General features: G+C 38.2%; 1 protein-coding gene across 3 annotated transcripts in view; it reads right to left on the bottom strand.

The window, feature by feature from the left end:
• The window catches only part of megf11 (multiple EGF-like-domains 11), a 128,306-nt gene that overhangs the window by 62,703 nt on the left and 37,951 nt on the right, over positions 1-27,652 (bottom strand). For all 3 annotated transcript variants that reach the window (XM_051869893.1, XM_051869896.1, XM_051869895.1), the window contains exon 6: positions 22,040-22,132. In XM_051869893.1, the coding sequence (XP_051725853.1) occupies positions 22,040-22,132 (93 nt within the window). The remainder of the gene's footprint in view (positions 1-22,039; positions 22,133-27,652) is intronic.

The raw sequence follows: 27,652 nt of genomic DNA, 5'->3' as shown, positions 1-27,652 counted from the left end.
GCAGATGTAGGCGAGTGATCCACATACGGGAAAGAGTGTGACTCTACTCCATGCCAATTCTAGATTTTGATGATAGAGCACATAGATTTAGTGATTTAAACCCAATTTAAACAGCTTTCTACTCAGCATACATCATTATTTCATATTATTATATATCCTGATCTGGGCCAAGGGGTTGTTATGCTTACGTTAGCTTTACATCCTGACCTCAAAGCATGAAACTCTTTCACCAGGGGGCAGTATACCACATAGTTCAAGCACGGGTCAATAAGCAGCTGTGTGCCCACCAGTGGTCTGACGTATAAAATGGTGCTTCGTGATCTATGTTTGATTATGAAGTTGCTACAATGTGGTGACAGTTGCAGCCCTTCCTCCACTGAGTGCTGAAAACACAACAGCTATGATGCATTACCAATAATCCACAATGCATTCATCAAAAAGCATGGCCGCCTATCGTGCTGAACTTGCAAAGCTACAAATCTGAAAACTTAAGGGTAATTTTATTGACAGCTAAGGAGTTCTCTAATATTTAAAACATAAAAAACCATAAGGTTGTAGTTGAAAAACATTCTCTACCATAAGCAAGAAACAGAAAGAAGAGATGCTGTTTCCTCTGGAACTGGGGAATTTTCACTTGGTTTACATATGTGCCTTTTTGTAAACCATAAGACTGCTCGTTATGAATCCATTACTAGAACCACTTGACCATTATGCCAAAGCAAATAAAAAGAGAAATGAAGACTCAAAATAAGGCAATTAAAACTCATGTGTGGACAGGGACAATGACAGAGTAATGTAGCATGAAGATCTCTTCTGACCTACACTGCCAATGCATTATGGGTTTCCATGGCATCTGCACCTGCTGAAAACTGGTAAGGGGGGAGGACAGAAATGAGGTTATGTTATATATCTTTCCTCGGGTTTGCTGCTAGTCTACCGAGCATGAACTCATTCTGCAGGTGCTGGCAGTATACTGTATATTATGTGATGAGAAAGTTTCTCATACAAAAGCCCTATATACAGCGTGCACAGAAGAGTGAATTGAAATAGCAAGCTATCACAGCAAAACATGCTGGTGTTTTCTTTTAAATTGATTCACACTAACAATGCATTGGCATGTTGGGAAGAATGGTACTTATTAAAGCAGCAACATCCTGACTTGTGCACACAGAAGACACCGGCATTTCAATATAAACCGTCTTTAAAGGGGTCCTTGATTATGATTTCACTTTTTTAAACCTTAGTTAGTATGTAATGTTGCTGCTTGAGCATAAACAACTTCTGCAAAATTACAATGCACAAAGTTCAATGCAAAGGGAGATATTTTCTTGCCTTTTAAGGACTACAACAAATGGCTGGTAGGGACTATAACAAGCTGGGTTGTTGACATCACAAACCCCAAAATGTACATTAACCCTGCCCCCGAGAACACGCAACAAAGGGGGTGAGGCCATGTTGGGCTGATTTAGAGAAGAGGAAGAGTTGTTGTAGTAGAGTGTTGTTACCATGTCATTTTACGCCAGACTGCTTCACAAACGAGGGTCAATTCAATGCTGGATTTGCACAAAAGATTAACATGACGACACATGCTAGTCGATGAGTTGAATCAACTCCACAATAACTACATAAATGTATCCACTAACCATTCAGAAATGTCCAGTTGCATTCTAAAAGTTGTAACTTCTTCCTGAATCTTTCCATCATTGTCCTACTCCGGTTTGATCGATGTAAGGCTGAACACTGTTACTGAAAATCATCATTTTGGCTGCGTGAGATTCTCCAGCTTTGTTGTTGTTAAGCAACCAAATTTTTTTAAGCTCCGCCCTCTTTTGGAAAGCGGGCCAGGAGCAGCAGCTCATTTGCATTTAAAGGGACACACAAAAACGCCGTGTTTTTGCTCACAACTAAATAGAGGCAAATTTGACAAGCTATAATAAATGATCTGTGGGGTATTTTGAGCTGAAACTTCACAGACACATTCTGGGGACACCAGAGACTTATATTACATCTTGTAAAAGGGGCATTATAGGTCGGCTTTAAATATAATTTCTACATTGTTATCTACATAGCAAATTTGGACGACATACAGAACTGTCAGATATTGCTCTTATATTGTAATCAATATGATCACAAACTGTAATCATTGCCTAACATGTTCATTGCATCTGCTTAACTGAATATGTGATGTTTACTAATCACATAACTTATATTACTGTATAGCAGTATATTCAATCAATCAATCAAGTTTATTTCAGGAATACATGGCCTCTCAGCTCATAGTTCCACAGAATCACAATAGCATAACAGATACTCTTTTCTTCATTCCATGATATATATACAATGTCAATCTCCATGCATACTCAGAATTACATACATATGACACATCAATACAAACATCACCAACAAGAGCAAGATCACCCAAATATATCTTACGCAGTTCCACATATAAAGAACAATCATACAGGAAATGTTTCTCATCTTCTATCACCGAAGAATTCGAAGTTAACTTACAGTGATTGCAAATTCTCTCTGCCACAGGTGTGTTACTCCATCTGCCTGTTTCTATAGCCAAATGATGACCTGATAGCAAAATATTAATGCCATATGGACATTACTTGAATTGAATTATCCAGTGTGAGAAAAAAACAAATATTTTTATAAATGGAAGGTGTGTAAGGCTTCAGGAAAGTTACAGGCAAATACAAATGCAAGTGATAGACAATTCATGGTGGAATTATCTCACTCAATCTGCTGCTTCCGATTGCTGCTGTGGGAATAAAGTTGCCTGTAACTGCTGTTCTAGGATCTTCTACACAAAGTAGAACTACAATTAGAATGAGAAAACATTGGCTGCAGGAAATCTCATACTACTTAGATTACATGCACAATGAAAAAGTCTTAATTTACGAAATAGATGGATGCACATTTTTTTTAAGTTAAATAGTATAATTTGTGGAATCAAAATGAATTAAACTATGATGAATGTTAAAAATGAGTTCTTCCACATGAGTAAAAAGGTTCTTTAAAAAATAAAAAATCTATATCCACATATAACTAATTATGCAACTGCCCTCTCAAACAACTTGCACTGAAATGATTTAAATGGCTTGAAATGTTGTTAGACACAACCCTTAAACTTGTGAAAGAGTCATTCTCCGCTGGATTTTAAAGTTCTAGCTTCCAAAACAAAACAATAAAAAATGATGTATGTCATGGTCTTGAGTCGCTCAAGTAATATTATTTTTTATTATAATATTTCATTATTTTATATCAATATGGCATGTTGGTATGTGATCTAAGCCTGTAATGATAATTAATTTGTCTCAAAGTTTTTGCATATGTTGTGAATGGAGTACAATAGATAATATGACTGTAACTTGAAGATGTTTTTCATGGAATGTCTCTCGGATTATGAAATCTATTTTAAACATGTTTTTAGAAGAAACACATCTCCACCTCCTACACTTCATAGCTTTACCCTGCAGTTTGTTCACCAACTTGAAATATGTGCATGAGAATCTACAATCGCACAATTCATTGTTTCACACAATTACCGTTGTGTAAATACATTAGAAATGACATGTAGTCTTTGGAGGCATTCTTCTGAGCACCATGGTTCGAGATCCTGTGAGCGCCCCTGGTTATAGCGCCACATCGGCATCCCAAATCTACACTGAGATAAACATTTTGATCCAAGAAACTTTCCCAACACTTTTCACCGCACGTACACACACAGATCAGTATAATTGGCTTTTAATGATCTGACATTATGCTAATGTTCATTGTAAGGAGATAAATCTTTGCGAGGGGTTTACGATTCTCGGCAGGTGGCCGTCTGCCCACCAGAGCCATGGAGATTAAACATGGAGGACAGACTCAGGAGAACAACAATGACGTGCTCCATCATTGAGGGTCAGAGTCCACCATTTTCTGCGTGAAACAGTTTGCGTGGGAAAGCAGATTATCTTTGCAACGATGACTTCATGTGTTTACATTATCAACGTTAGGCTGAAATTAAAATGGCCATTTCTGTTGTTGCATTTGTAAACATTAAATGTTGTCGTCGTTGGATTAAACGTGGGTTGTTTTAAATCATCTATAACCCATGCAATCAGCCCTTTAAAATTTTAATGCTGAGAGTTAAGGTGTTTTGAGAAATATTGGGTTCTTAGGAAATTGCCACTTGAGCTCCATCAGAGAGCTGCCCACTTAAGAAAGGACCACATTAAGGCTTTATTAGCGGAGTGACTTCAGCGGCGAGAGTGGAGGTAAGGGAACAGTCTCAGTGGCCGAAGAAGGATTTGGAATGAAGAGGCCGCTTCTGCGGTCGGGCTCTGAGGGTCTGAAGGTCCTGTGAAGTGGCCAATGTATGTCAATCACAGCTGTCCCTCTCCTCCCTCGTCCACTCAGCAGTCACATGAAGAACCCTCAAGAGAGTCTCAGCCTCTCCGGAAAAAGGTTGGCAGGTTCAGAGGCGCAGAATTATCCGGAATGAGCGGCAAGATCTCTGAATGCAGTTTTGTTCTTCTCAGCTTTGGGAACTCACCAGGGCACATGAATTATTCCTGTGGATTCTCAAAGTCACAGTGAAGTCAAACGTATACATCAGTGACTCCCTGAGAAATCAATTGTGTATCTCTTTCTTTAACTGACAGTCAAAAATAGATTTGAAGAAAAAAAGGCTTGTTGCTGGGGAAGTTTTAGTTTGAGAGTTAATGGATTATTAGTCATGATCTCTTGCATGGCAATAAAACTGCTACTGAGAACAACTGGCAGTCACAAGACTCCCAATGCAGTTATTTGTTACTTCCCTCATGACAGATAGAGTTGCAGATGTCTGACGAGAAGACAAATAGAATGTAAAAAATAAAGCATAAAACAAATCTGATTCATCCATTCTATGGTGCAGTTTGCTAGAGAGAGGCTGCCGTATTGATCCACCAAGGAAAAAAAAAATCCTTTTATTCCCCTGATGAACAAAAGCAAATGATCTTATCTAAATCAGTCTTAAAATTAGTCTGGCTCACAATAGCTGGTATTTACTCTTGTAGATGTGCAACTGGGGAAAAAGGATCAATGCTGGACAAGATATTTACAAAATAATTGTAATGTAAGGTTTTTGTTGTATAAGATGTCCTTACTTGGTTGTCAGCATGAACACTCAAAAGAAGTATTTGTCTTAATAAGTATTTATGTCTTCCTTTCCATTATAAATATCTATAAATCCTTAAAAACAAATTTACTCGAGAAACAAAATGCGTAAGGTATAACACATTTTGACTATATGTTTATATTTAAAAAAATATAAATATAAATAATATATAATATAATTTTTTCTTGTTTTAGTTAGATTCATGCTTTAAAAAAATCAATTTGTCAATTAGGCAAGAAAAATAACCTTAAAGGATTAGTTCACTTCAGAATTAAAATATCCTGATAATTTACTCACCACCGTGTTATCCAAGATTTTTACATCTTTGTTTCTTCAGTCGAATAAAAATTAAGGTTTTTGAGGAAAACATTCCAGGATTTTTCTCCATATAGTGGACTTCAATGGGTACCAATGAGTTGAAGGTCCAAATTGCAGTTTCAATGCAGCTTCAAAGCGCCCTACATGATCCCAGACGAGGAATAAGGGTCTTATCTAGCGAAACAATCTGTAATTTTCTAAAAAAAAAAAAAAAAAAAATGTATATACTTTTTAACCACAAATACTCGTCTTGAACTAGCTCTGCAATGCGCCACGCATTACGCAATCATGTTGGAAAGGTCACGCGTGACGTAGGTGGAAGTACCGCAGAAGGGCGAAAAACTCCATCTCATTTTCTCCTCCAACTTCAAAATCGTCCGACATCGTTGTTTTACCTTTTTTTTGTAATGGCCGTTTGACTTAGTCTTTGCACGTTCGCTTTGTAAACACTTGCTCGGTACTTCTGCCTACATCACACGTGACCTTTCCAACGTGATTACGCAATGCGTGGCAGAGCTAGTGCAAGACAAGCATTTGTGGTTAAAAAGTCTATATATATTTTTTTTTTTTAGAAAATGACGATCGTTTCGCTAGACAAGACCCTTATTCCTCGGCTGGGATCATGTAGAGTCCTTTGAAGCTGCATTGAAACTGCAATTTGGACCTTCAACCCGTTGGAAGTCCACTATATGGAGAAAAATCCTGGAATGTTTTCCTTAAAAACCATAATTTCTTTTCGACTAAAGAAAGAAAGACATAAACATCTTGGATAACATATCAGGATAAATTATCAGGAAATTTTAATTCTGAAGTGAACTAATCTTTTAATTCAAGAAATATACTCTGAGAAAAAGTATTAATATTTTATGCAATTTTGCTTAAGTAATTCATTTTGTTTAAAAGATATTAATTACTGGAAAACAAGTTTTTTGTTTTGTTTTGGCAGTTAAGTCTTTATCTTAACAAATATTAATAGCAAACTTTTTTCACATAATCTACAATTATGCTTGCTTTTATTTAATACCATTGAGAGTTTGAGGCAATGCACAGCAAACTATTTTATTACAGCCCTTACAGTAACCTTGAATTCCTGTGGTGTTTATGTAAAAGAGGAGCACATGTGTGACATCATGGAAGCCACTAAACGTTCTTTAAAGCTCTCCTTTGAACCTTATCGTCTAGATGCCCTTTCTCAGATGCACAGATCACAAACCCCATCCCTTTGTTCCTCTTATTAAGCCTTACCAATGTGCATCAGCCTTTCTCTTTCCCTATGCTCTGAGGCAAAAGGCAGGAATTTAATTGAATTTCAGGGCTTTTAATGTCTGCATCAGGATAATCAAAGCAAGCCCGTCTTGAGTTGTTTATCATGACCTTGGGAGCTTTAGCAAGGCCACGTTCATAGAGATAACCATTGTCCTGAGTTTAAAAAAAGGAAAAACATTATTGCACAGGACCATAAGACTTAGTCTTAAAGCTCAGTCAATCAGAAATCATAATAAAAGTTTGTTAAAGTCAACACCTTTCTTCAGGAAAAGATGCTATATTTCTAAACTCCAAAACTAACTGATGATTAATGCCAGAAAAATCAGAAATACTGTAGAGCATCTGTTCCTTCACAAGGCCACAGTACTTTAAACATATCTTAATTTAAACATACCCTTCTTCTCAAAGGTGTTTCAAGTTATTTAACTGGTAATTATAGCTTCTTTCATCCAAAACCTAGAAGGCTGTGGCCTTCTAAGCAAGTTGCTAAGTTAACTGCATGATAATCAAATGAACATAAAGGTACATAACACAAAAATATTAGTTAAAATAATCTGTTTTTAATTGAACTGAATATTTTTCCTGTTGAAAAAAAAAAGCATAGGTATGTTTTGAAGCATGGCAGCTGGTTTGAGCTGGTTTAAGCTGGTCAAGTGCTGGTCCTAAGCTGGTCCTAAGCAACTAGTTCAAGCTCAGCCCCAGCTTATAACCAGCTCAGGACCATCTTAAATAAAGACCAGCATAAACTAGCTCAAACCTGCTGCCATGCTTCAAAACATACCTAACCAGCATGTACTGTTTTTTCAACAGCATAGGTTGTATCCATATTTTTCAGTATGGAATAAAATATAGCTTTACAATTTGGTATTTTAAGACCAAACAAATTTAATTTGCTTACTTCATGTCGGGGGACTGCTTATGCCTTAAAAAGCTGCCTCCGTAGGGAGCCAACTAGGTTTTGGAAGCTAAACAGATACATATGTTAAATATATATTTTATATATTATAGCTGGTTGAAAACTGTCATTAAAATGTGAAGGCTGTTGTTCTTTGCCCTTAATCATGCAAAAACAAATCGTTCTCCAACAACCTTCTTAAGAAATGTGCGTAACAGCCGACAGAGAAGAATGGAGCAGAATTCAGAATAAAACCCCAGTTACCTTGGGGCCCGAAGCACAATTTGATTAAAAGTTTGTTTTTCTTCCCTCTCCTCAGTTACGGAGGGGGCGCGTCGATGCAGCACTGACAGTTAATTGGACTTGGCAGGGCCAGGAGTTCATTCGTCAGCATTGTGTGGGGTTTGCCAGAGAGGAACAGGACAATCAATGTCCCACAGGACGGCCAGTAATCAGTGCAACACTACCATGGAGTGCAGGGTTAAACATCAGGAGACTGCAGGTGCAGGAGGATCTGAGGCATACCGCTAATACTATAACCCCCACACCCCACCACCACCTACCTCAACAAAATAATCAGCCAAGCACACCCAAGGACACAGCAGAGGCAAGGCAACATGGGGTAGTGCCCCAAGAACAAACACATATTATCACAATTTTTTGTACTTTACATTACCATGAAGAACCTAAAATACCAAAACTCTCTCTCAATTTGACACTTTAAACTTTGAAGGCTCCCCTTTAATCATAAACAGTGGCATAAATGCAAAATATTGGTGCAATTTTACAGGAAACCCTTCAAAAACTGTATATAAGACTAAAACTATTAAAAAATATATTATATGGAAAAACTTTTGAAAATTTTGAAATGTTGGTTTGGTAACAAACTGAAAGTTGAAGCACTAAAAATATATTAAAGCTTTATAGAGAAATAAAAAAAACAAAACACATTTACAAAAACTTGTACTAAAATTAAAATATATATAAAAAAAACTAATTCAAAATATGAATGTATTATAATAGTATATAAATAACATTAAAATAACACTGAGATACATACAAATTGAAAAGAAAAAAAGATTGCTGTAAGTTTCTTTAAGGCATCGCCCAAGAAAACATATTCCTTTTTGGTAGAAAATCAATTAACAATAAAGCATTAGCAATAACCTGATGCATTGGTGTGTCTCACTTTAAATCACTCCATCCTGTTTGATAAAATTATGAAATCTGTACATTACAAAAAAAATGGTAAAAAAATATGAAAAGTAATTTCTTACATCAAGGACAAACAGGGCGAAATTTACAGTAACTCTTTATTTGCATCCTGTTAGGTTCCATCTTGTTCACGTTTTTGTTCAAGTTTTTAAATGCACGAGGTTGACCTTTCTGAAATTTCTGAAAGTCTGGTATGCCATTTTATAAAAAAATACTTCATTAAATTACAACTTATGCATTTTCATTTCAGAAATGTTAAAGAATTCAAAAGGTACTCTAAAACAAAAGCCGCGCACACACTTAACAATTGTAAGGCCGATTATGAATGTAAATAGAATGTGTCCAGTCAGAGCCAGTTGCGTTCAATCGGCGATAACAGTCGGTGTTTAAATTCTGTGTGTCAGTCTGTAAATCTGTTTCAGTCGAAGGAAACAGTCTTTGTGTGTTGAGCACAGTCTTAGAATGTTTCAGCTAGTCGTTAAGTGTGTCCCCAGCTTAAAGAATACTTGTGATGACTGCAGGTACCCTTGAAATCAAGACCTAGAGACTTGTGCGGGGGCATCCTGCACAGATCCATTAAGTAGCTTGTGAGAAAATCCAGTTCCCTTTCCTACCTTCACCTCATCACAACATGACCTCCAATGCCAAGAGCAATTTCTGCTCAGAGGCTGCAGAATTAACATCACAGCGAGTAAAGAGATCATCAAATGTAATGATCAATGAAATAAATTGAATCCTGTAGCGCTAAACTTCATAAACATGGAAATCAACCCCAAAATCAAGTGTGACTCAGACTATGAAATGACCACAGCAGAGCCCGGTCCTTCATTAGTATTCAGCCAGCAGCTTGTGGTTGCACTGTCATCACAACATTTCAGCTATTTTAGACCACAAAAAGAAGTGATAGAGCTTTATAATGTCCTCATTCAATTATGCAACCTAAAGGCTGTTTAGACTACGGACAACATTCCAGAATCTGGCTTTATGTCCTTTGTGGAGATCTATTTGATGGTTATATCCAGCCAAGGGAGGCATAAGTGATGTCTGTGCAATCACAGGCGCTGCTATCATCTCTGGCACTCATCAAAATAGCTGGACCTTTTCTAAAAAGCCTTCATTCGAGAAAGCCGCTGACTATGTTCGGAGACGATATTCCTGTTATCAACAACGCACAATATGGAAATAATCATGGCAGAGAAATATGCAAGCTACAATAGGCCGTATGGGACATTACTCTAAAATTAATTGTGCTTGAATACAACAAAAGGCTGATAAAAAAAACTACTTTCCTAGTGGGATAACAAAAATGCATTCAGGGCTGAGTTAAACAATACCATAGGGGTAGTTTTGGGGAGTTTGTGAGTTTCTGTGTGTGTGTGGCCTATACAGAGGGCACAGGGTTTGGCCCATTATGGATGGTCAATTAATAAGTGCAAACAGTAGGGAACAGTCACATGGCCACCACAACTCCACCGATAGCCATTAAAAACACTACCACAGTGATTTATCCAACCAATTTATATAAAAACACATCATCTATCAATGCTCTAATCATGAAGAAACACCCACCCACCCTCACTGAATCCTGAATGATTAGAGCAAACTCCCTACAAGGAGCTTCTCATTTTGATTTTCAGTACCCGTTATATTTTTATTCTATCCTCATCCTGAGAGTTTTGAGAGTTTGAGGTCAGTCACAAACCACAGCCCCCAGTCCCTCGCTTTTAACAACAGAGACGCGACACCGGCGTAGGCTGCGATGCTCGAGGGGGTGAACTTTGTGTCTGCAAACATACGCACACACAAACACCTGGGCAGTGTTGATCCAAAGAGGGAGGTAGAGAGGTCACAGAACGAAGCCCACTCCCTTGCCACCTCTCACAGCGTGCTTTGATTCTTCAAAGTCAGAGGAAAAGTCTGTATCGATGATAATTTTCAGAAAGCTGCAGGTTTGGACCGTGAGAAAAAGACGCTGGCAGGCTTTTTAAGGAAACCCTGTGCGTAGCAAGCGATCACATTCATTCAGCTATATAATGAGGTATCCCACTGATTAAGTTTTGTTTTTCCTCCAGCACAGTATAAATGATTTGTGCTTACAGATGAGACAGATGAGTTGTCACCGTGTTTAGAATGCACAATTACTGTGAGTGATCAGGTTCTGGACTTTTCTGACACCTTTTTTTGTTTTATGCATGCCACTAAACCAGGGGAAGGACACTCATTAAAAGGCCGAAAGCATGACACCTGAACAACACACCTATATGTATATTCTTGATGGGCATCTAATTTCAAAAACATGAGAATTAATAGAGAGTTGGTCTTGCCTTTGCAGCTATTCCAGCTTCCACTTATCTGGGAAGGTTTAGATTTAAAGGGATATTTTACCCCAAAACTGAAAATTGGGTCCCACTTTATATTAAGTGGCCTTAAGTACTATGTACTTACATTGTGTACATACTGTACATGTTTTTACATTGTACTTATATTTTAAAAACACCTGCATGTAATTACATCTGTAATTAATTTCTGTAATTACATATATAATTACATTGTTGACCCATCCCTTACACCTTACCCCTACCCTTAAACCTACCCATACCACCAAAGCTTTCCCTAACCTTACCCGTATCCCACCTCAATAGCAGCAAAAAGTGTTTTGCAATTTAATATGAACCCAACAAGTACATTATTATTACTTCTTTTTTTAAGTAAGTACATAGTAGTTAAGGCCACCTACTATAAAGTGGGACCCAAAATTGTTATTTATTACTCACCCTCACGTCGTTCCAAACTCGTGATACTTTCGTTCATCTTCGGAACACAAATTAAGATCTTTTTGATGAAATCTGAGATGTCTGTCTCTCCATTGACTGCCTTTGCAAGTGACAATTTGACGCTTGAAAAAGATCATAAAGAGATCGGAAAACTAATCCATATGAATCGAGTGGTTTAGTCCAAATTTTCTAAAGAGACTTGATCACTTTTTATGATGAAAAGATTTAATTTACTCACATTTAAACATTGATCAGCGAACATAAGCAGAAGCTCAACCGATCTCTTCCGATCTCTTTATGCTCTTCAAGCTCATCCGATCTCTTTATGATCTTTCTGGAGCGTCAAAGTGTAGGTTTCAAAGGCAGTCAATGGAGAAACAGACATCTCTCAGATTTCTTAAAAAAGATCTTCATTTGTTTTCCGAAGATGAACGAAAGTCTTACAAGTTTGGAATGACATGAGGGTGAGTAATTAATGACATAATTTTAATTTTGGGGTGAACTAACTCTTTAAGAACATGACTGAAGGGGCTTTCTTCATCGAAATTTTTAAAGGTGCACTTCAGAAGATTTTATGGGTTAAAATAAACAAATGTTGAGTGAGAACAAAGTTTGAACTGAAAACTGGGTTCTTACCCAGGTTCACTAAGGTAAGCCTAGGGTAATGATTTACATTTTAAGTCAACCCGTCAGATATGGAAGGAAAATAAGCAATTTTATGTTTCGACCACAGATGGTGATAGAGAGCCCAAAGTTACATAGTACACTTTCAAAGTATCAACTTTGACAGAAGTAGTGACAGATCTTTTTCCCATATTGTGACGTACTTCCCAGTGTAAAAGTTTATCAAAAAGAGAATAAAATGTAGGACACAGACTTGGTTCTACTGACGTTGTTGATTGGATTTGCACTCAAGTGAATGGAAGCTCGCAGTAGATTGTGGAAAGGTGGGGTTTAAGTGGACTAAAAGATTGGAAAAGTCTGGCATACATCACCAGAAAGAAAGTATTTTTCACCGAAAGATTGAGTTATGACATTTTGATTAAAGTTTAAATAATACTGAAATAGTGACATACATCAAAGTTTAATGGATTATCGGAAAAAAAAAGTGAGACAGGGCTTTTTGTTGCATCGGTTGATAATTAGATTTTGAGATATTGGCATTGCACTCAAAAGTAGAAGCAAATGAACGTACATTGGAAAATTCAAGCGATTCTTTTATGTTCCACATACAAAATCCAAAAACTGGATAAAAGTTTAAAAAGGACACCAAATAATACAAAAATAAATAAATAAATAAAAATAATCCATTAGTTTATAATCAAATCATAATAGATCTATAAATCTTTATTAAAACCATACGTTTACTACAACATCAACAATTAACAAAACAAAAAACAAATCAATTTAAACTTAAATGGCTGTGTAACCTACACTGCAATTACCTTTCCAATTATTCCAAAGGTGTACAGTGAGGTTCAGGTCGCACTTTTGTGCAGACCAGTCAAGTTCTTCCAGACCACACTTTGTAAACCATTGATTTTTGGACCTTGCTTTGTGAACAGGGGCACTGCTGGTCATGCTGGAACAGAAAAGGTATGCCCCATTCTAGTAATAGAGAGTGGCTGAATTAGCTAAACCTGTTAAATAGAAGTGTTTCCACATACTTTTGGCCATGTATATGCCAGCAAACATACGCACACACAGATAGACAGACAGACATATATATATATATATATATATATATATATACACACTATATTGCCAAAAGTATTGGGACACCCCTCCAAATCATTTAATTCTGGAGTTCCAATCACTTCCATGGCCACAGGTGTATAAAATCAAGCACCTAGGCATGCAGACTGCTTCTACAAACATTTGTGAAAGAATGGGTCGCTCTCAGGAGCTCAGTGAATTCAAGCATGGTGCCGTGATAGGTTGCCACCTGTGCAATAAGTCCATTCGTGAAATTTCCTCACTACTAAATATTCCACGGTCAACTGTTAGTGGTATCATAACAAAGTGGAAGCAATTGGGAATAACAGCAACTCAGCCACGAAGCGGTAGGCCAGAACGGGGTCAGCGCATGCTGAGGCGCACAGTGCGCAGAAGTCGCCAACTTTCTGCAGAGTCAATAGCTACAGACCTCCAAACTTCGTGTGGCCTTCAGATTAGCTCAAGAACAGTGCGTAGAGAGCTTCATGGAATGGGTTTCCATGGCCGAGCAGCTGCATCCAAGCCTTACATCACCAAGTGCAATGCAAAGCATCGGATGCAGTGGTGTAAAGCACGCCGCCACTGGACTCTAGAGCAGTGGAGACGTGTTCTCTGGAGCGACGAATCACGCTTCTCTGTCTGGCAATCCGATGGATGAGTCTGGGTTTGGTGGTTGCCAGGAGAACGGTACTTGCCTGACTGCCTTGTACCAAGTGTAAAGTTTGGTGGAGGGGGGATTATGGTGTGGGGTTGTTTTTCAGGGGTTGGGCTTGGCCCCTTAGTTCCAGTGAAAAGAACTCTTAATGCTTCAGCATTCCAAGACATTTTTGACAATTTCATGCTCCCAACTTTGTGGGAACAGTTTGGGGATGGCCCCTTCCTGTTCCAACATTACTGCGCACCAGTGCACAAAGCAAGGTCCATAAAGACATGGATGAGAGAGTTTGGTGTGGAGGAACTTGACTGGCCTGCACAGAGTCCTGACCTCAACCCGATAGAACACCTTTGGGATGAATTAGAGCGGAGACTGCGAGCCAGGCCTTCTCGCCAACATCAGTGCCTGACCTCACAAATAAAGCGTTCAGCGTCAGTTCAGGCAGGCCGCGTAGTCAAGCTCCGCTATCAGCTGATTGTCAAAATTCTAACCCAGCCCTATCAGCTGATCCGATTCCTAGGCACTCAATTGGTGACTTTCAAACAGGGAGCCTTATTTAAATGCATTCTCAGTCTGCCTGCTTAGCTGCTTCCACTGCACGCTGCTTGCAACCCACCTCCTCCCCCAGCTCCTCCTTTAAACTTGTGTTTAACTTAATCAGTGTCATTCTGTTGTCATTGATGCATGCTCTGTTCTCAATAGGGGGATTTTGTGCTGCTTTCCCAGTTTTAAATGGGAGGTTGTCCCCAGAAGCTGCTGCTGTTCCCTGACTTAGCTTTCATGGAGCTCATGAAAAGGATGGGGAATTTAGAACAGAGCCATACTGCCAAATGTAACTTTAACAAACATGCAAATAAAAATTTTAAAACTTTGACTAAATTGTCTATGGTATTTTTGACTCAAGTGGTCCTTTTAGAAGAATGGTCAAAAATTCCCATAAACACACTTCTAAACCTTGTGGAAAGCCTTCCCAGAAGAGTTGAAGCTGTTATAGCTGCAAAGGGTGGGCCAACTCCATATTAAACCCTACGGATTAAGAATGGGATGTCAAGTTCATGTGCACGTAAAGGCAGGCGTCCCAACTTTTGCCAATATAGTGTACTGTATATATATTCACTAATGACAACTCTCTGAAAAGTTTTAGCATGTTATTGATTTTGGTCTTGGCAGACTAGATCCGCTAGATCTGCAAGTATGGATTTGCTACTGTTACACAGACATGCTGCTGTGAGCATGTAAGATATGCTGCTGCTGCATAAATAGACATACATAAATCCTGTACATAAATCCCGTAACAGATCTAGGCAGGGGGCAGTGGGGGGTTTTAGAGGAACTCTGTGTGTTGCAGGACTAGCATACAGCTAACACTAGGCATAAATGTTGAGCAAGCAATCTCATTGACTGCAGGGTCAGCAGAGGCCAATCAGCTTGTGTCATGCGGTAGTGATGTGATTGCTTGCAGACTGCATGTAAAGGACCAATCAGCCTGCGCCATCTAGAGTTTCATGAGTCATGACTGAACTATACACAGACACCCTCACACACATACATTAAACAAAGCCAATAAAGTGTGAGCTGAGAGCACTTCCTGGTGTGGAGTGTCTGTATTTGGAGCTTTTGAGAGCACAGCAGATGCAGTGCTGAGAGATTAAAGGAGGCAAAGAGAGGAGAGAGGGATGAGAGAATAGGGAATGAGAGAATGATTTATTTAACTGCTTTGTAGATGACAGAGGAGAGTCGGCGAGAGTGTGTCCTTCTTTCCTGCCAACTTTCACTTCTTGCCTCTCTTGAACATTGAATAGGTCTTCTATTTCTTTGTAGTATTTACCCCTTCTATGTAAATTTTTATCTCTGACTTTTTCCCCACTCTAATCACACCATCCATCTGTTGCATTTAATTTAATTCAGTTAAATTCAAAGTTCAGGTACGTTCAATTCGCTCTCTCTCCCTTTGACGCCATATCATGTCAAGAAACTCGCGCGGATCTGGAATGGCACCATCTGTTTGAGGGTCTCTGTTGATAAATGAGGTGTCGTGAGCAGGTGAGCCCTGAGGCCCCCGACGACCCCTTCCCTTCCATTTCTGCTTCCTCCAAACCCACGCACATTTCTTTTACATCATCACAACCTGCACTAATGCAGAAAAATTGGCTCCTAAACACTTCCCAAGACAACTGCCATTAGAAGTCATTAGTTGAGAGTGCACTGCATAACTACCATCACAATCTGGCTCAACCAAACAGTCAATCGAAGGGGGTGTATCACAGTATACACATTCCCACCTGAAATTAATTGTTTGAATAGCAGTATAAAAGGTAAAAGTAAGTTAAGTGTTAAAATTAATGACCGGTTGTTATCGTTCGTACATGAATGCTGACCAGACATGATCTGTCACTCATATACCGCTTATTTTCACTTAAAATGAAATAATGTTTTGCTCTGTTGCCAGTAGGCCCTGCTGTTTTGTTGCCATGGCAGTCAAGCTGCCACAGAACCTGACAAAAAATATTCTGCAATGCAAATGTAACTGTGTCCCACTCTACACCCTGATTGGGTAATGTTGGGAAAAAAACATTATATCATGATATATTGTGTAACTTCACAGAGAATTTCATTAGCACTGCAAACGGTTCTCTTACAATTTGCAAAAAATACAAATAAGCAATCTTTACAAGCATTTAATCTATATAAAACAACTGCATTAATTAGTAATTTACCCATTTTAATTTTTTTACATTTCAGTAAATAAATGCTGAAATTACAATACAGTCTTTGGTGGAATTGATTATACTGGAAAGAACCCAGAATCTGGTCTTCTCAAAAATGCATTTGGAAAATAACTGACTACAAAAATAAAGCAAAATATGAGGTAAAATAGTGAGTAAAGCTGTCATATTTACAGCGAAACACGACAAAAGCAAATAGAACCCATTATAATCGGTGATGCTGTCTACACTGGATGTGGCGTAAAGAGACAACAAATTCCTGACAGTAAACTGAAGACCCATTCTATTTCTGATGTACTCCATGCGCATGCGCTACTTTTGACACGAAGAACAAATGGATTTGTAAAGATCGCTTTGTTGCGTCCAGTCGTTACGTGACAGTAAAGGCATTTAGAATGTCAGAAAACAGTTCTATTTCAAATAAATGCTGTTCCTTTGAACTTTTGAACTTCCAAAAAATTATCTTGGTTTTCACAAAAAAAATTAAGTAGCACAGCTGTTTACAACATTTATAATTATAAAAAATGTTTCTTGAGCACAAAATCAGCATATTAGAATGATTTCTGAAGGATCATGTGACACTGAAGACTGGAGTAATGGCTATTGAATTCTTTGCCATCACAGGAATAAATTACATTTTAAAATGTATTTATTTTATTTAAAGTTATTTTAAATTGTGATTCACAATATTATTGACCTGTTAATCAGCCTTGGTGGTTCCCAGTTTGACATCCCCTGGCCTACAAAACATTATACTGTAGTATTGGTTGCTAATTGATAGTCCTATTATCTATCTATCTATCTGTCTATCTATCTATCTATATAAATATATAGACATATGGGCGTAGCACTCATTTCCATGTTTAATCATAATTATTAAAAGCTTTGTGCCAAACTGGCATGCATGTTTCAGGCCATAATGACAAGCTAGAGACTGATGAAGATGTAGCCATCTGCAGCTGCTGATATACTGAATCAAAACCCAAAATGTATTACACAACATCCATCCTCACCCCAGGCTAATCAATATGAAATGGATAAATCTGTAAACGCATTCTGGAGAAACTCCCCAAACTCAGCATTCTCTTTGGTCCTCCAGTTCACTATTAATTCTCATGCTTTGAAAAAATTATCAAATAGAATGAAACTCTGTTGCCAAAGCAGCAGAAGTAAATTTGAGACAGGAATCTTAAATAGACCGTGTGAAATGAGTGCTTCACTGTGCGAGCATAATTCAGATTTGTGTAAAAGCCTTCATGTTGCCGATGACCTTGCAGCGACTTTTAGCACCTGAAGCTTTCTGAACGATGCAAGGTTATATCTCACATTTGCAGACTGACAAACGTGACGGCTACATTGTCTTTAGGCAATGGCAGATTGACCTCAGCAGGAGCGAAATGACAGGACCTTCCTATTCACCTCCCTCCCTCTCTTTCTCATTCTTTCATTTCATTTTTATCCCTTCATCCTGGCGATAAGCTCCACCTTTCAGTTTTCATTTCTGACCCAAATAGCAGGCTCCTAGTGGGTGCTGCTCCAGTAACGCTGGCCAGCCTCTTTGATGCTGCTCCAGAGCGTCAGCGCAAAGCTCGTCACTTCAACTCTCAAGCTCTTCAGTCGGCCAAAAGCAGCTCTGTTTTTCATAACCATATCATCCCCATTGCTTAGCATTATCCTATATAGTCCATTCATTCAGAACGCACATAATACTGGGCTTTATTTCACTTTCATACCTCCATATTGACTCCACCAGCAGGCATTTCAGTCGGTGACCGAAAGCCCTGATTGTGATTAACGATCTATGACTATTTGTCTCTGTTAGCTAGGAGGATCCTGAAATGTGATGACAGAATCCACAACGGGACAGCCGAGGTTCCCACCACTCATCCACACATGAGAGAGAGAAGGAGAAGAGAAATTTACCTTGAATGGCAAAAAGGAAAAAAAAAATGATGCACCATTTATGTACGAGTGAAAAAAGAGGTCAGATTTAATTTAAAAATTGGCTCCCATTCCTCATTTCTACAGATGAAAGCTCATAAATGAAAAAGCCTGGCCTAACGCCCGGTATGGAAATATAAAAGTTATGAATAATGCTTCTGTCTCAATCACCAGGTCTGTTTTAATAAGGTGGATTAGTACAGAACAGCACCTGCTCAGAAGAATGTGTTGTCCTTAGACAGACATACCCAGGGGAGGGTCTTGAGCTTTAGAGGTGGGTTCCTTTCCTCGGCCCCCCACCAAGAAACTTTGTTCCTGCAAGTGGATTTCACTGTAGAAAATCAGTCTAGGTCATTAGTTGTGGTTGTGCCTGTGCCTCCTCGGCTGTGGCTGGTGCCTCAGAAAGAAAGCTGGTGATTTACAGACTGTTCGTAATCATGAAATGGCTCCTTTGTTAATGAAAATGCCCATAGATCCATACAGAGCCTTCTGCAACCATCACTCACTGGTAAATATGGGCAGTAAGTGAACCACAACCGAGTCAACATGCCGGAAAAATTAACGAATTGAGTCAAAACACGCGTCTTGAATGAGAAAATCAGCATATCTGGCGTCATGTACGTTGACAAGAGCTGTACATCAGTGACTGATGTTGCACAGAAAGGACTATAGACATTTACATGCCTACTTCAGCACAAATCTCTAAGGTCAAGAAGTTTGCGGCCCTGCTGTTCTTAACGTGAAAGAGGTTTAGTTTGTTGTCCCTAATGCCTTCAAGTTCCTCTCAACACATAAATATTAAACAAATCAATATCTCTTTCTCTCTCAACCTCTAGTCTCTCTTATAACCTGCTTTTTCATCATTTAGTTGATTAGAGAGTGAATGTCGATGGCTTCCTATTTTGTCCCCCAATGTTTCAGCCATAGAGGTAAGGCCTGTTAACCAATTCATCTTGAGGATCTGTTTGTTTTTCACATGCAGATTGATTCCACCCTGTGCACTCCTTATCATTCTAATTGTGATGAAGGCCATTTCACGAAGTACTGGGGAAAGAAAACAGGCAAGCTTTGTCTAATCCATCCATCCATCCAACCATCCATCCATCCAACCATCCATCCATCAACTTATCAATCCAGCATTCATCCATCCATACATCCATACATCCATCTATCCACTCTTCCATGCATTTGTCCTTCTGTTATTTATCTCCCTGACTAGCTTTGTATTGAGTAAGGTTGCAACAACTAATCAATAAAATTGATAAACAATAATGAAAATTGTCAACAATGAATTCAGAGTTCATTTTAAGGAAGTAGTAGTTCTATAAAAAAATACAAAAATGGCAGAGATCACAACATACATTTTACTGTTAAATCCATTAAAACGGTTTCTAACAGAAAGTAAGTGCTGCTGTCCTTGTTAAACTTTAAATTCTCCACGGAGCATGTGCAAGCTTGTCAATCAAACAGAAAAAAAAAAAGATCAATCCAATCATTTTGGACAAAACAATTCATCACTGGATTTCACATTAATGTTTTAAATGAGCCATAATGAATTTAAATCCTGTATATAAAGCAAATAATTGTATGTTATTTATAATTGAAGTCTGTATACTGTATGCAAAACACAAGTGTGTAAAATAAATGATACCGATAAAAACACAATTTGAAAACAGCATTTAACAGAGTTTAAATAACTTTTAAATAATACACACACACACACACACACACACACACACACACACATACACAAATTGGTTCTTCAGTGGTTCTTTGGGGTGGTTAAGGTGCTGCTGCCATACAAAGAATCTGTTAAGTGCCTGTATAGTTCTTTAACAGCTCTCCTACTCTCTCTTAGTCTCTTAGCTTAGTTGGGGAAAGGATTAAAAAACAACATTAAAATGCAGTGTATTTCCTGAAGATACTGTGGTTCTCAACCTTTTTGCCCCCAAGGCCCCCCTATAAGGAAATATTCCAAGGCCCCCCACACAAAGCTAAACAGCTTTTGCCATTGTAGTAAATTCCCATTTATAGCAAACATATGAGAGTGGCGTAACATATCTAAAATCTAAGGAGGAGAATGGGGTGCTGGTGGGATGCAACAAGACAGTATGGATACTGAGAGCTGTCAGTTGCAGTTTAAATTATGTGGAAGGAGGAATACAATTAGAGGATGAGAGAGAGCTAAGACATGGTGATTGGCTGTAGTCTTTAAAGGATTAGTTCACTTTCAAATGAAAATTACCCCAAGCTTTACTCACCCTCAAGTGATCCTAGGTGTATATGACTTTCTTCTTTCTGATGAACACAATCGGAGATATATTAATAAATATCCTGAGCTTTATAATGGCAGTGAGCGAGACCAACGAGTATGAGCTGAAGAAAGTGCCTCCATCCACATCCATCCATCATAAACGTGTACTCCACATGGCTTCGGGGGGTTAATAAAGGCCTTCTGAAGCAAAGCGATGCATTTGTGTAAAAAAAAAAAAAATCCATATTTAACAAGTTATGAAGTAAATATATAGCTTCCGCCAGACCGCCTTCCATAATCAACTTGCAGTTCAAAAAGTTTATGCCTTCCCTATTCAAAGTGAAAAAGAAAAAGCTTAACTGACGCGATGCCAGTTCAATTTTCCATTTTTCAAAAGCATCGATTCACTTCAGAAGGCCTTTATTAACCCCCCGGAGCTGATTGTGTTCATCAGAAAGAAGAAAGTCATATACACCTAGAATGGCTTGAGGGTGAGTAAAGCTTGGGCTAATTTTTATTTGAAAGTGAACTAATCCTTTAAATGAATGTAAACTGATAAGAGGCTCGAGTAGGAGGTATTTGTGAAGTCAGTTATATACCGAAATTATGTCACAAATTTCAATAATATTCATATATTAACTGCTTTTTGTTATTTAGTCAAAAAATTAGGCTATATCTTTATGTTTTACAATTGAAGCATTCTGTAAGTACATTTTTCAATCAACTCTTATGGTTCTACATAGCACCATTTGACAGAGATAGAACTTAAAAGTGGTTCTCCTATGATTACAAGCCAATGAACCACTTTTAGTGCATGGAGAAATTGAAGAAATTCAATAATCAGAGAAATAATCCACCAAAATAGTTCATAGTTGTTTTTTCCTCTCAGAGCTTTGGCACAAAGAGTAACCTGTTAATGCAACTGCACACTTACATATTCTTTCTCCATGATTTCCAGCTTTACTTTTTAATACAGCTGGCAAAAGAAAAGAGGGGAGCGAGTAAGTGAGAAACATGGTAGATTTGCAGTGGCGTCTTGGGACTGGTGCAGCCATTAACTATGTGAGAGTGAGAGGGCCTTAATGAAGTGAACTGTGCTCTCAGAGTTAATGAGAGAGTGAACTCACCACTAGAGCAGTCCAGTCCTCCCCAGCCTGGCTCACACTGACACGTATCAGGAGACACACACCGACCATGGGCGCACTCCTCGGTACATCGTGCTATCAGAGATAAAAGAACAGAAAGACAAAGAAACAGAAAATAATGATTTAAATATAGCAGAAATGGAAAAAAATATTCTAGTAAAACACTTTGCAGAGCATGAATGGGGTTTGAGATCATTCCCAAACACAAATAAGACATAGTATGCATCTTGCATAAGACAGAAACGTGAATAAGCACAAAATGCTGTACAGACACTGCAGGTCTGCATCTCCCGTAAGACATAATTTAGCCGACCGCAAATGTCTGCTGATGTGCTGATATGGAGGATAATGACTACGCTGGCCATTTTCCAAAGATGGCTGTCACCGATGCCTCCTCACGAGAGCAAAGCCCTTCCTATAGCTGCACATTTAAAACACTCACTCTGACCACATGTTAAACAATTTCCTAAGAGATTGAGTCCTTGGTCAACATCTCAGTTTATCACATGAACTGGTTGTTTCATGCAAATCGAGCCGACGTAAGCAGCCACAGCCGCAAGGAAACAAGCTGTAAATCCCTCCAAATTTGATCAGCCTGCACTTTGCCACAATGCTCTAACACAGCGGCCAGCCAGCCAGCCTTCATGCTGTTTACAAAGTGTGCAGTTTTCTTGATCATTCCTATTGAACAACACAGCATCAAATTGATTGTCTATAGCATTAGTATTCCTGCCCGGGCCCTCACATTCGGTCAGATATTTAGATTTGTACATATAATACAATGGCCTACTTGGAAATTTTTGTCAGTTTTCTTATTTTATACTTTTTTATGCTTTTCAGGGTGATGAAAAAGATGAATTAGAGGGAAAATATATAGGCGTTAAGCATGAATAATGCTTAAGGGAGTGAAGGTCACCTGGCCAGCAGGGCTCAAACCGACAGGCTCTTATCGGAGTCAGGAAACAGTCGACCCCCAAAGCTTCTGGAACAATCCACTTTGATTGGAATCAGCAGTAACTCTCCAAGTATGGGTGGAAGAGAGCATGTGCTTCTAGAAATTTAGCGTGAAGAAGGTAACAAAAAAAAAAAAGTGTCATATGCTATGGTGTGTCCTTATCTTTGACCATGAAATATGTGAAGGTTGGTTCTATCAACAACGTAAAGTTAATGTGGCCGCTGGCCGGTCATGCATTTTGTTCAAAGAAACCTGATAAACACAATGTGATGACTAGCATTTATCTTGTCCGGTTAATATGCTTATTATGATTCTCTTGGGTAACCGTGAGAAAAGTCTTTCCTAACCGCAATGAAACACAATTCCAATGAAACACAAACTCAAAATGTAATGAATTCAGATTCTCATGTAGTAGTATAGGGGAGTGTCTGTTAATCTGAATAAATCAATTCAAAGAGAACTAAGGGATTGGTACTGGGCCTTATCCCCCCCCTCTTCTACTTCAATGTGTTCCTCCAAACCACACAAGAACCACTCAATAAAGAGCAATATTTCAAGTTCTGTCACGTTCACAGGAGCCCTGAAGTATGACACAAATCTTAAATGTCAACACCTCGGGAACAGTGAATTATTTTGGTGCCCACACATTTTGTGGTGCTTATGATAATCTGCTTTTTACCAGTAAATAGTTTTGAAATATCAGTATACATATTTATACTGAGGGGAAGGGGTACAGATTCATTTTTTTTATTCACACACACTATCAAAAGCCCTATTCGGACGGGTTTTACAAGGGTAGATGGAGTAGTTTTACCACAGGACATCTGTAATATTAATGGCCAATTCACACGGGATAAGAAATCTCAGTAAAACTGCCAGAAATGGGAGGGGTAATTCGATTAACGCATCGCCGTCACCTCCCTGTCGTCACATGCGTATTACGTTGCTTCCTGATATCACGCGCGCAAACCTATATATATAAAACAGTTACGTCTGGTCAAATGATTTATTATACAGTAAATTCACATTGGACTCTGTTGGTAAAAGGTGCTAACTTAAAGCTTAAATTACGTTTGTGCCTCTAACAAGTTGTTTCAACTTTTTTTTTTATCTGAATGGTATACGGAAAACATTTGAGGTTTCCCACAGACTTGTCCCAGCACCTAGAACGCAACTGAATGCTTCTTCAAGGGCCTCCATACTTAAAAAAAAGTGGAAAACTACCTTTTTAATAGGATATAACAGAATATCTGCATACATATTTACAGCTGGTCTATTCGCATCGGATTAGCATTACCTGAGGTAATTTTTCCGGACCTTTTTACAGAAGGTAATCTTTACTGAAATTGTCCGTAAGATGAGATGGCACATTTAGACGGGACTAAAATCACTGAGAGGCTCTGGTAATAATTACTTTAGCCCACCTCTCCATGTAAAACTAATCCCGTCCAAATAGGGCTTTGGTTGAAATAGTTTCAGAATAAATATAAATATCACTGTGCATGCAAATAAACCATGCTCGTTTTGATGCTGGCACATACTAAAGCTGGATGCAATAGGTAAAGGATGAGGCAGGACTTGCCCTCATTCCTGGCCAGCATGGCTATAGATTATCGCTCTTTCAGCCTTTGACTGGGCCCTCATTATTGGACATAAGCTCAGGAAGGGGATGGGGAGAGGGAGTATCCCAAATACCCAGAGGATGGTGCTTAGAGCAGAAATGCTCCACACACAGAAAATGCTAAACCTGCCACTGGCAAATAATGCAGTATGGATTTACACAGCACTGAGAACCTGATATTCAAGCATGCCAGTTCTCCTCCAGCTTAAGAAAAAGAAAAACCCTTAGCATTTTGTGCTGACAAAGACATCAATTTGACTTCTTGAAATCAATGAAGCCATACAACGTGCTCAAAAGCGAGGTTTAAAAAACTCTGGCGATGAAATGATTGATTTTTGTTACAATCAGCAATTTCTGATCAGACAACTGAGAAGAAATGCTAATTTGTCACATCTTTTCAGCAAATTAAAAATTAATTTATGTAACGTAGGTGAAAGGATAAAGCGCGCCTTTTCCTGAGAGCTGAATTGATGTACGTGTCTATAATACTTCAGAAAATAGGTCTGACATTTTAATTAAAATTCAATGAATCTTCTTCCTTCTACACAAAAAAAGACTATGTCTGCAAGCTCTAGTGAAAAATTATGTTTTTCATTTCGATAAAAGGCTAATCTCATTACACAGAGGCGTTATCATACCATGTAACAATAGAGCTAATTGTAATTGTCATGCATTATTACACCGAATACTCGTCTGGCCAAAGATTTAAACATACAGTTTGACAATCAGTCAATCAATCAACACAATAAATAATCCAAGTTTATTACTGTATGCATCTACTATAATGTATACAACTAATATACATAAACTTATCAATAATGAAACTAAAAAAAGGATTCAAAATCAAAAGAAGGCAAATGCATGATCTTATCTAATCCATCATTAAAACTAAGATGCGAAATCTACTTTGCGATGGTGCATGGGACTTTATTAGAGCAACTAATTCTCCAGCAAGAAGCTGCAGCATGCACATAGCATCATTAATACTGCATCACTAACTATTTGAGACTCTTCTGACCAGATGGTGTAAACTGCTTTGGCTTCATGTAGTTTGGCTCCAAGAAAAGTCATTGCAGCTCAGTATGAGCAAGATATTTTCCTCAACATTAAAGGCACAATATGTAAGATTTATAGATTAAAATATCCAAAAACCACTAGAACAATGTTATATATTTTGCTGACTTGTGTACTTACATTATCCCAAATGTTTCCAACAATGTTTAAATCCAGAGAAATCAGTTATTTTAACCAGTGTAATGGACTGTGTCATTGCGTCAGCTGTGAATGACATCATATCCGCGTCACCCTCAATTTCCGAGGTTTTACTTCCGTAGAAACCATGGAAACACCAAAGATGCTTTAATATATCATTTTTTATTAGACAGGTGAGCAACTGTTTGGATACATTTACCAACAGAAAACTAATTTTACTAACAGTGTTATATAGCTCAACATTCTTAGTCTTATAAAATAATGTTAATTTAAGTGATCAAACTTAACTGTAACAAAGTTCAAGTTTAGGGAAAAAGGAGGCGGACATTAAATGTAACTTTAATCATACCTTTAATTGTAAAAAAAAAAAAAATGAAAGGAGAGGCATCGTTCGACTGAGGTATATAAGCATAATAAAAACAGCAACGTAAAATGTCCCAGGCTCTCGGCCGCACCCTGCTTCATACCACAGTAACGTTTAATAAAACTTTAATGCATTAGCACATCCATGAACATGATTTCTGCCTAAGTCCCACTGGATTGCTTTCAATCAGCTGGCTGTGGAGGTGAAGACTACAACTCCCATAATTCCACGCTTATTTACAACGTCATCAAGCTACGCCTTTGTTTTGAATAAGTGACCTCTAGTGGTCACATTACATATTTTGCCTTTAAATGTGCAATTCACTCTTGCAAAAACAGTGCTAGTGTTATGACAGGAATAAACTCATTGGCTAAAAAGTTCTGTGTTGGAAAGCATACAGTTACTACAGAAGATCCTCTTTTAAGCCCACTGACAGATTCATAGGTGCAGGTTAAATGACACAAATGTTTCGGGCACCTCACTATGGACACAGAAGACAAGCTGCAAACATGTCACCTTCAAAGCAACTAGGCTGTGTTGGTTTAGGCCATTAATGAATGATGTCTTTAAAATGCAGCTATTGCATGAGGGACTGATTCTACTAGGAAAGCAGCTCATAAAAGGCACATATGAGAGGATAAACCCTGAGGTGTTTGAGATTGAGAAGAAAAGCAAAGATCCACATATATGTAATGAAAATGGCTTTTAATACCTTCTCTTGTCCCTGCGAAGTGAACATAGCTAGTTCTACAAAGCTCTTAATCCTGCCACTGAGAGCAGTAGGATTATTACCAGAGCAGATACAGCAAAAAAAAAAACTAAAAATCCACATACCTCTCTAAGGTGACCACACCATTGCACAAAAACACCTTATTATACTTTTTGCTGGCAGCTTACATTCAATGGCCAAATTATACCCTGAAATCAAATTAAATCAGCACAAAATATATATCTAAAAGAAGAAATGTTTAACAGTTAATATTTGATGGAGCCATGGTACAGAGGATAGTGTCTGTTTAGACATGGTCGTGCTAGTGACATCTGGCCTTTGAGCTATTTAATACATGTTTAACAAATATAGGCAAAAGTCCACAAATGACATAAGAAAGGAAGTATTTAACAATCAATGCCAAAGACAGGTTGGCAAAATCTATTATACAGCAGGCTTTGGTTAAGGGAAGTAAAATAAAAAGTGGTTTACGAAGTGGTTATCTGTTTTTATAAAGCATATTTAGATAAACTCTATGTGTAGCCATGTTTTAAGCAGCACAGAGGCAATAAACGTAGCTTGAGGTCATTGAGGGAAAAAAAATGTATGCCTACCATCTTCTCCACAGATGGTGTGGTTCCATTACAGCAACAACTGTTAACATGAAATTGTTGCAGCTATTGTGTGGTAATGAGAACATTATTGATTATTGTCATTGCCTTCTTCCACTCAGA

The sequence above is a fragment of the Ctenopharyngodon idella genome, chromosome 18, assembly GCF_019924925.1.
Source record: "Ctenopharyngodon idella isolate HZGC_01 chromosome 18, HZGC01, whole genome shotgun sequence".
In the NCBI taxonomy this organism is placed as follows: domain Eukaryota; kingdom Metazoa; phylum Chordata; class Actinopteri; order Cypriniformes; family Xenocyprididae; genus Ctenopharyngodon; species Ctenopharyngodon idella.
This window is presented reverse-complemented; position numbering and strand designations above follow the sequence as displayed.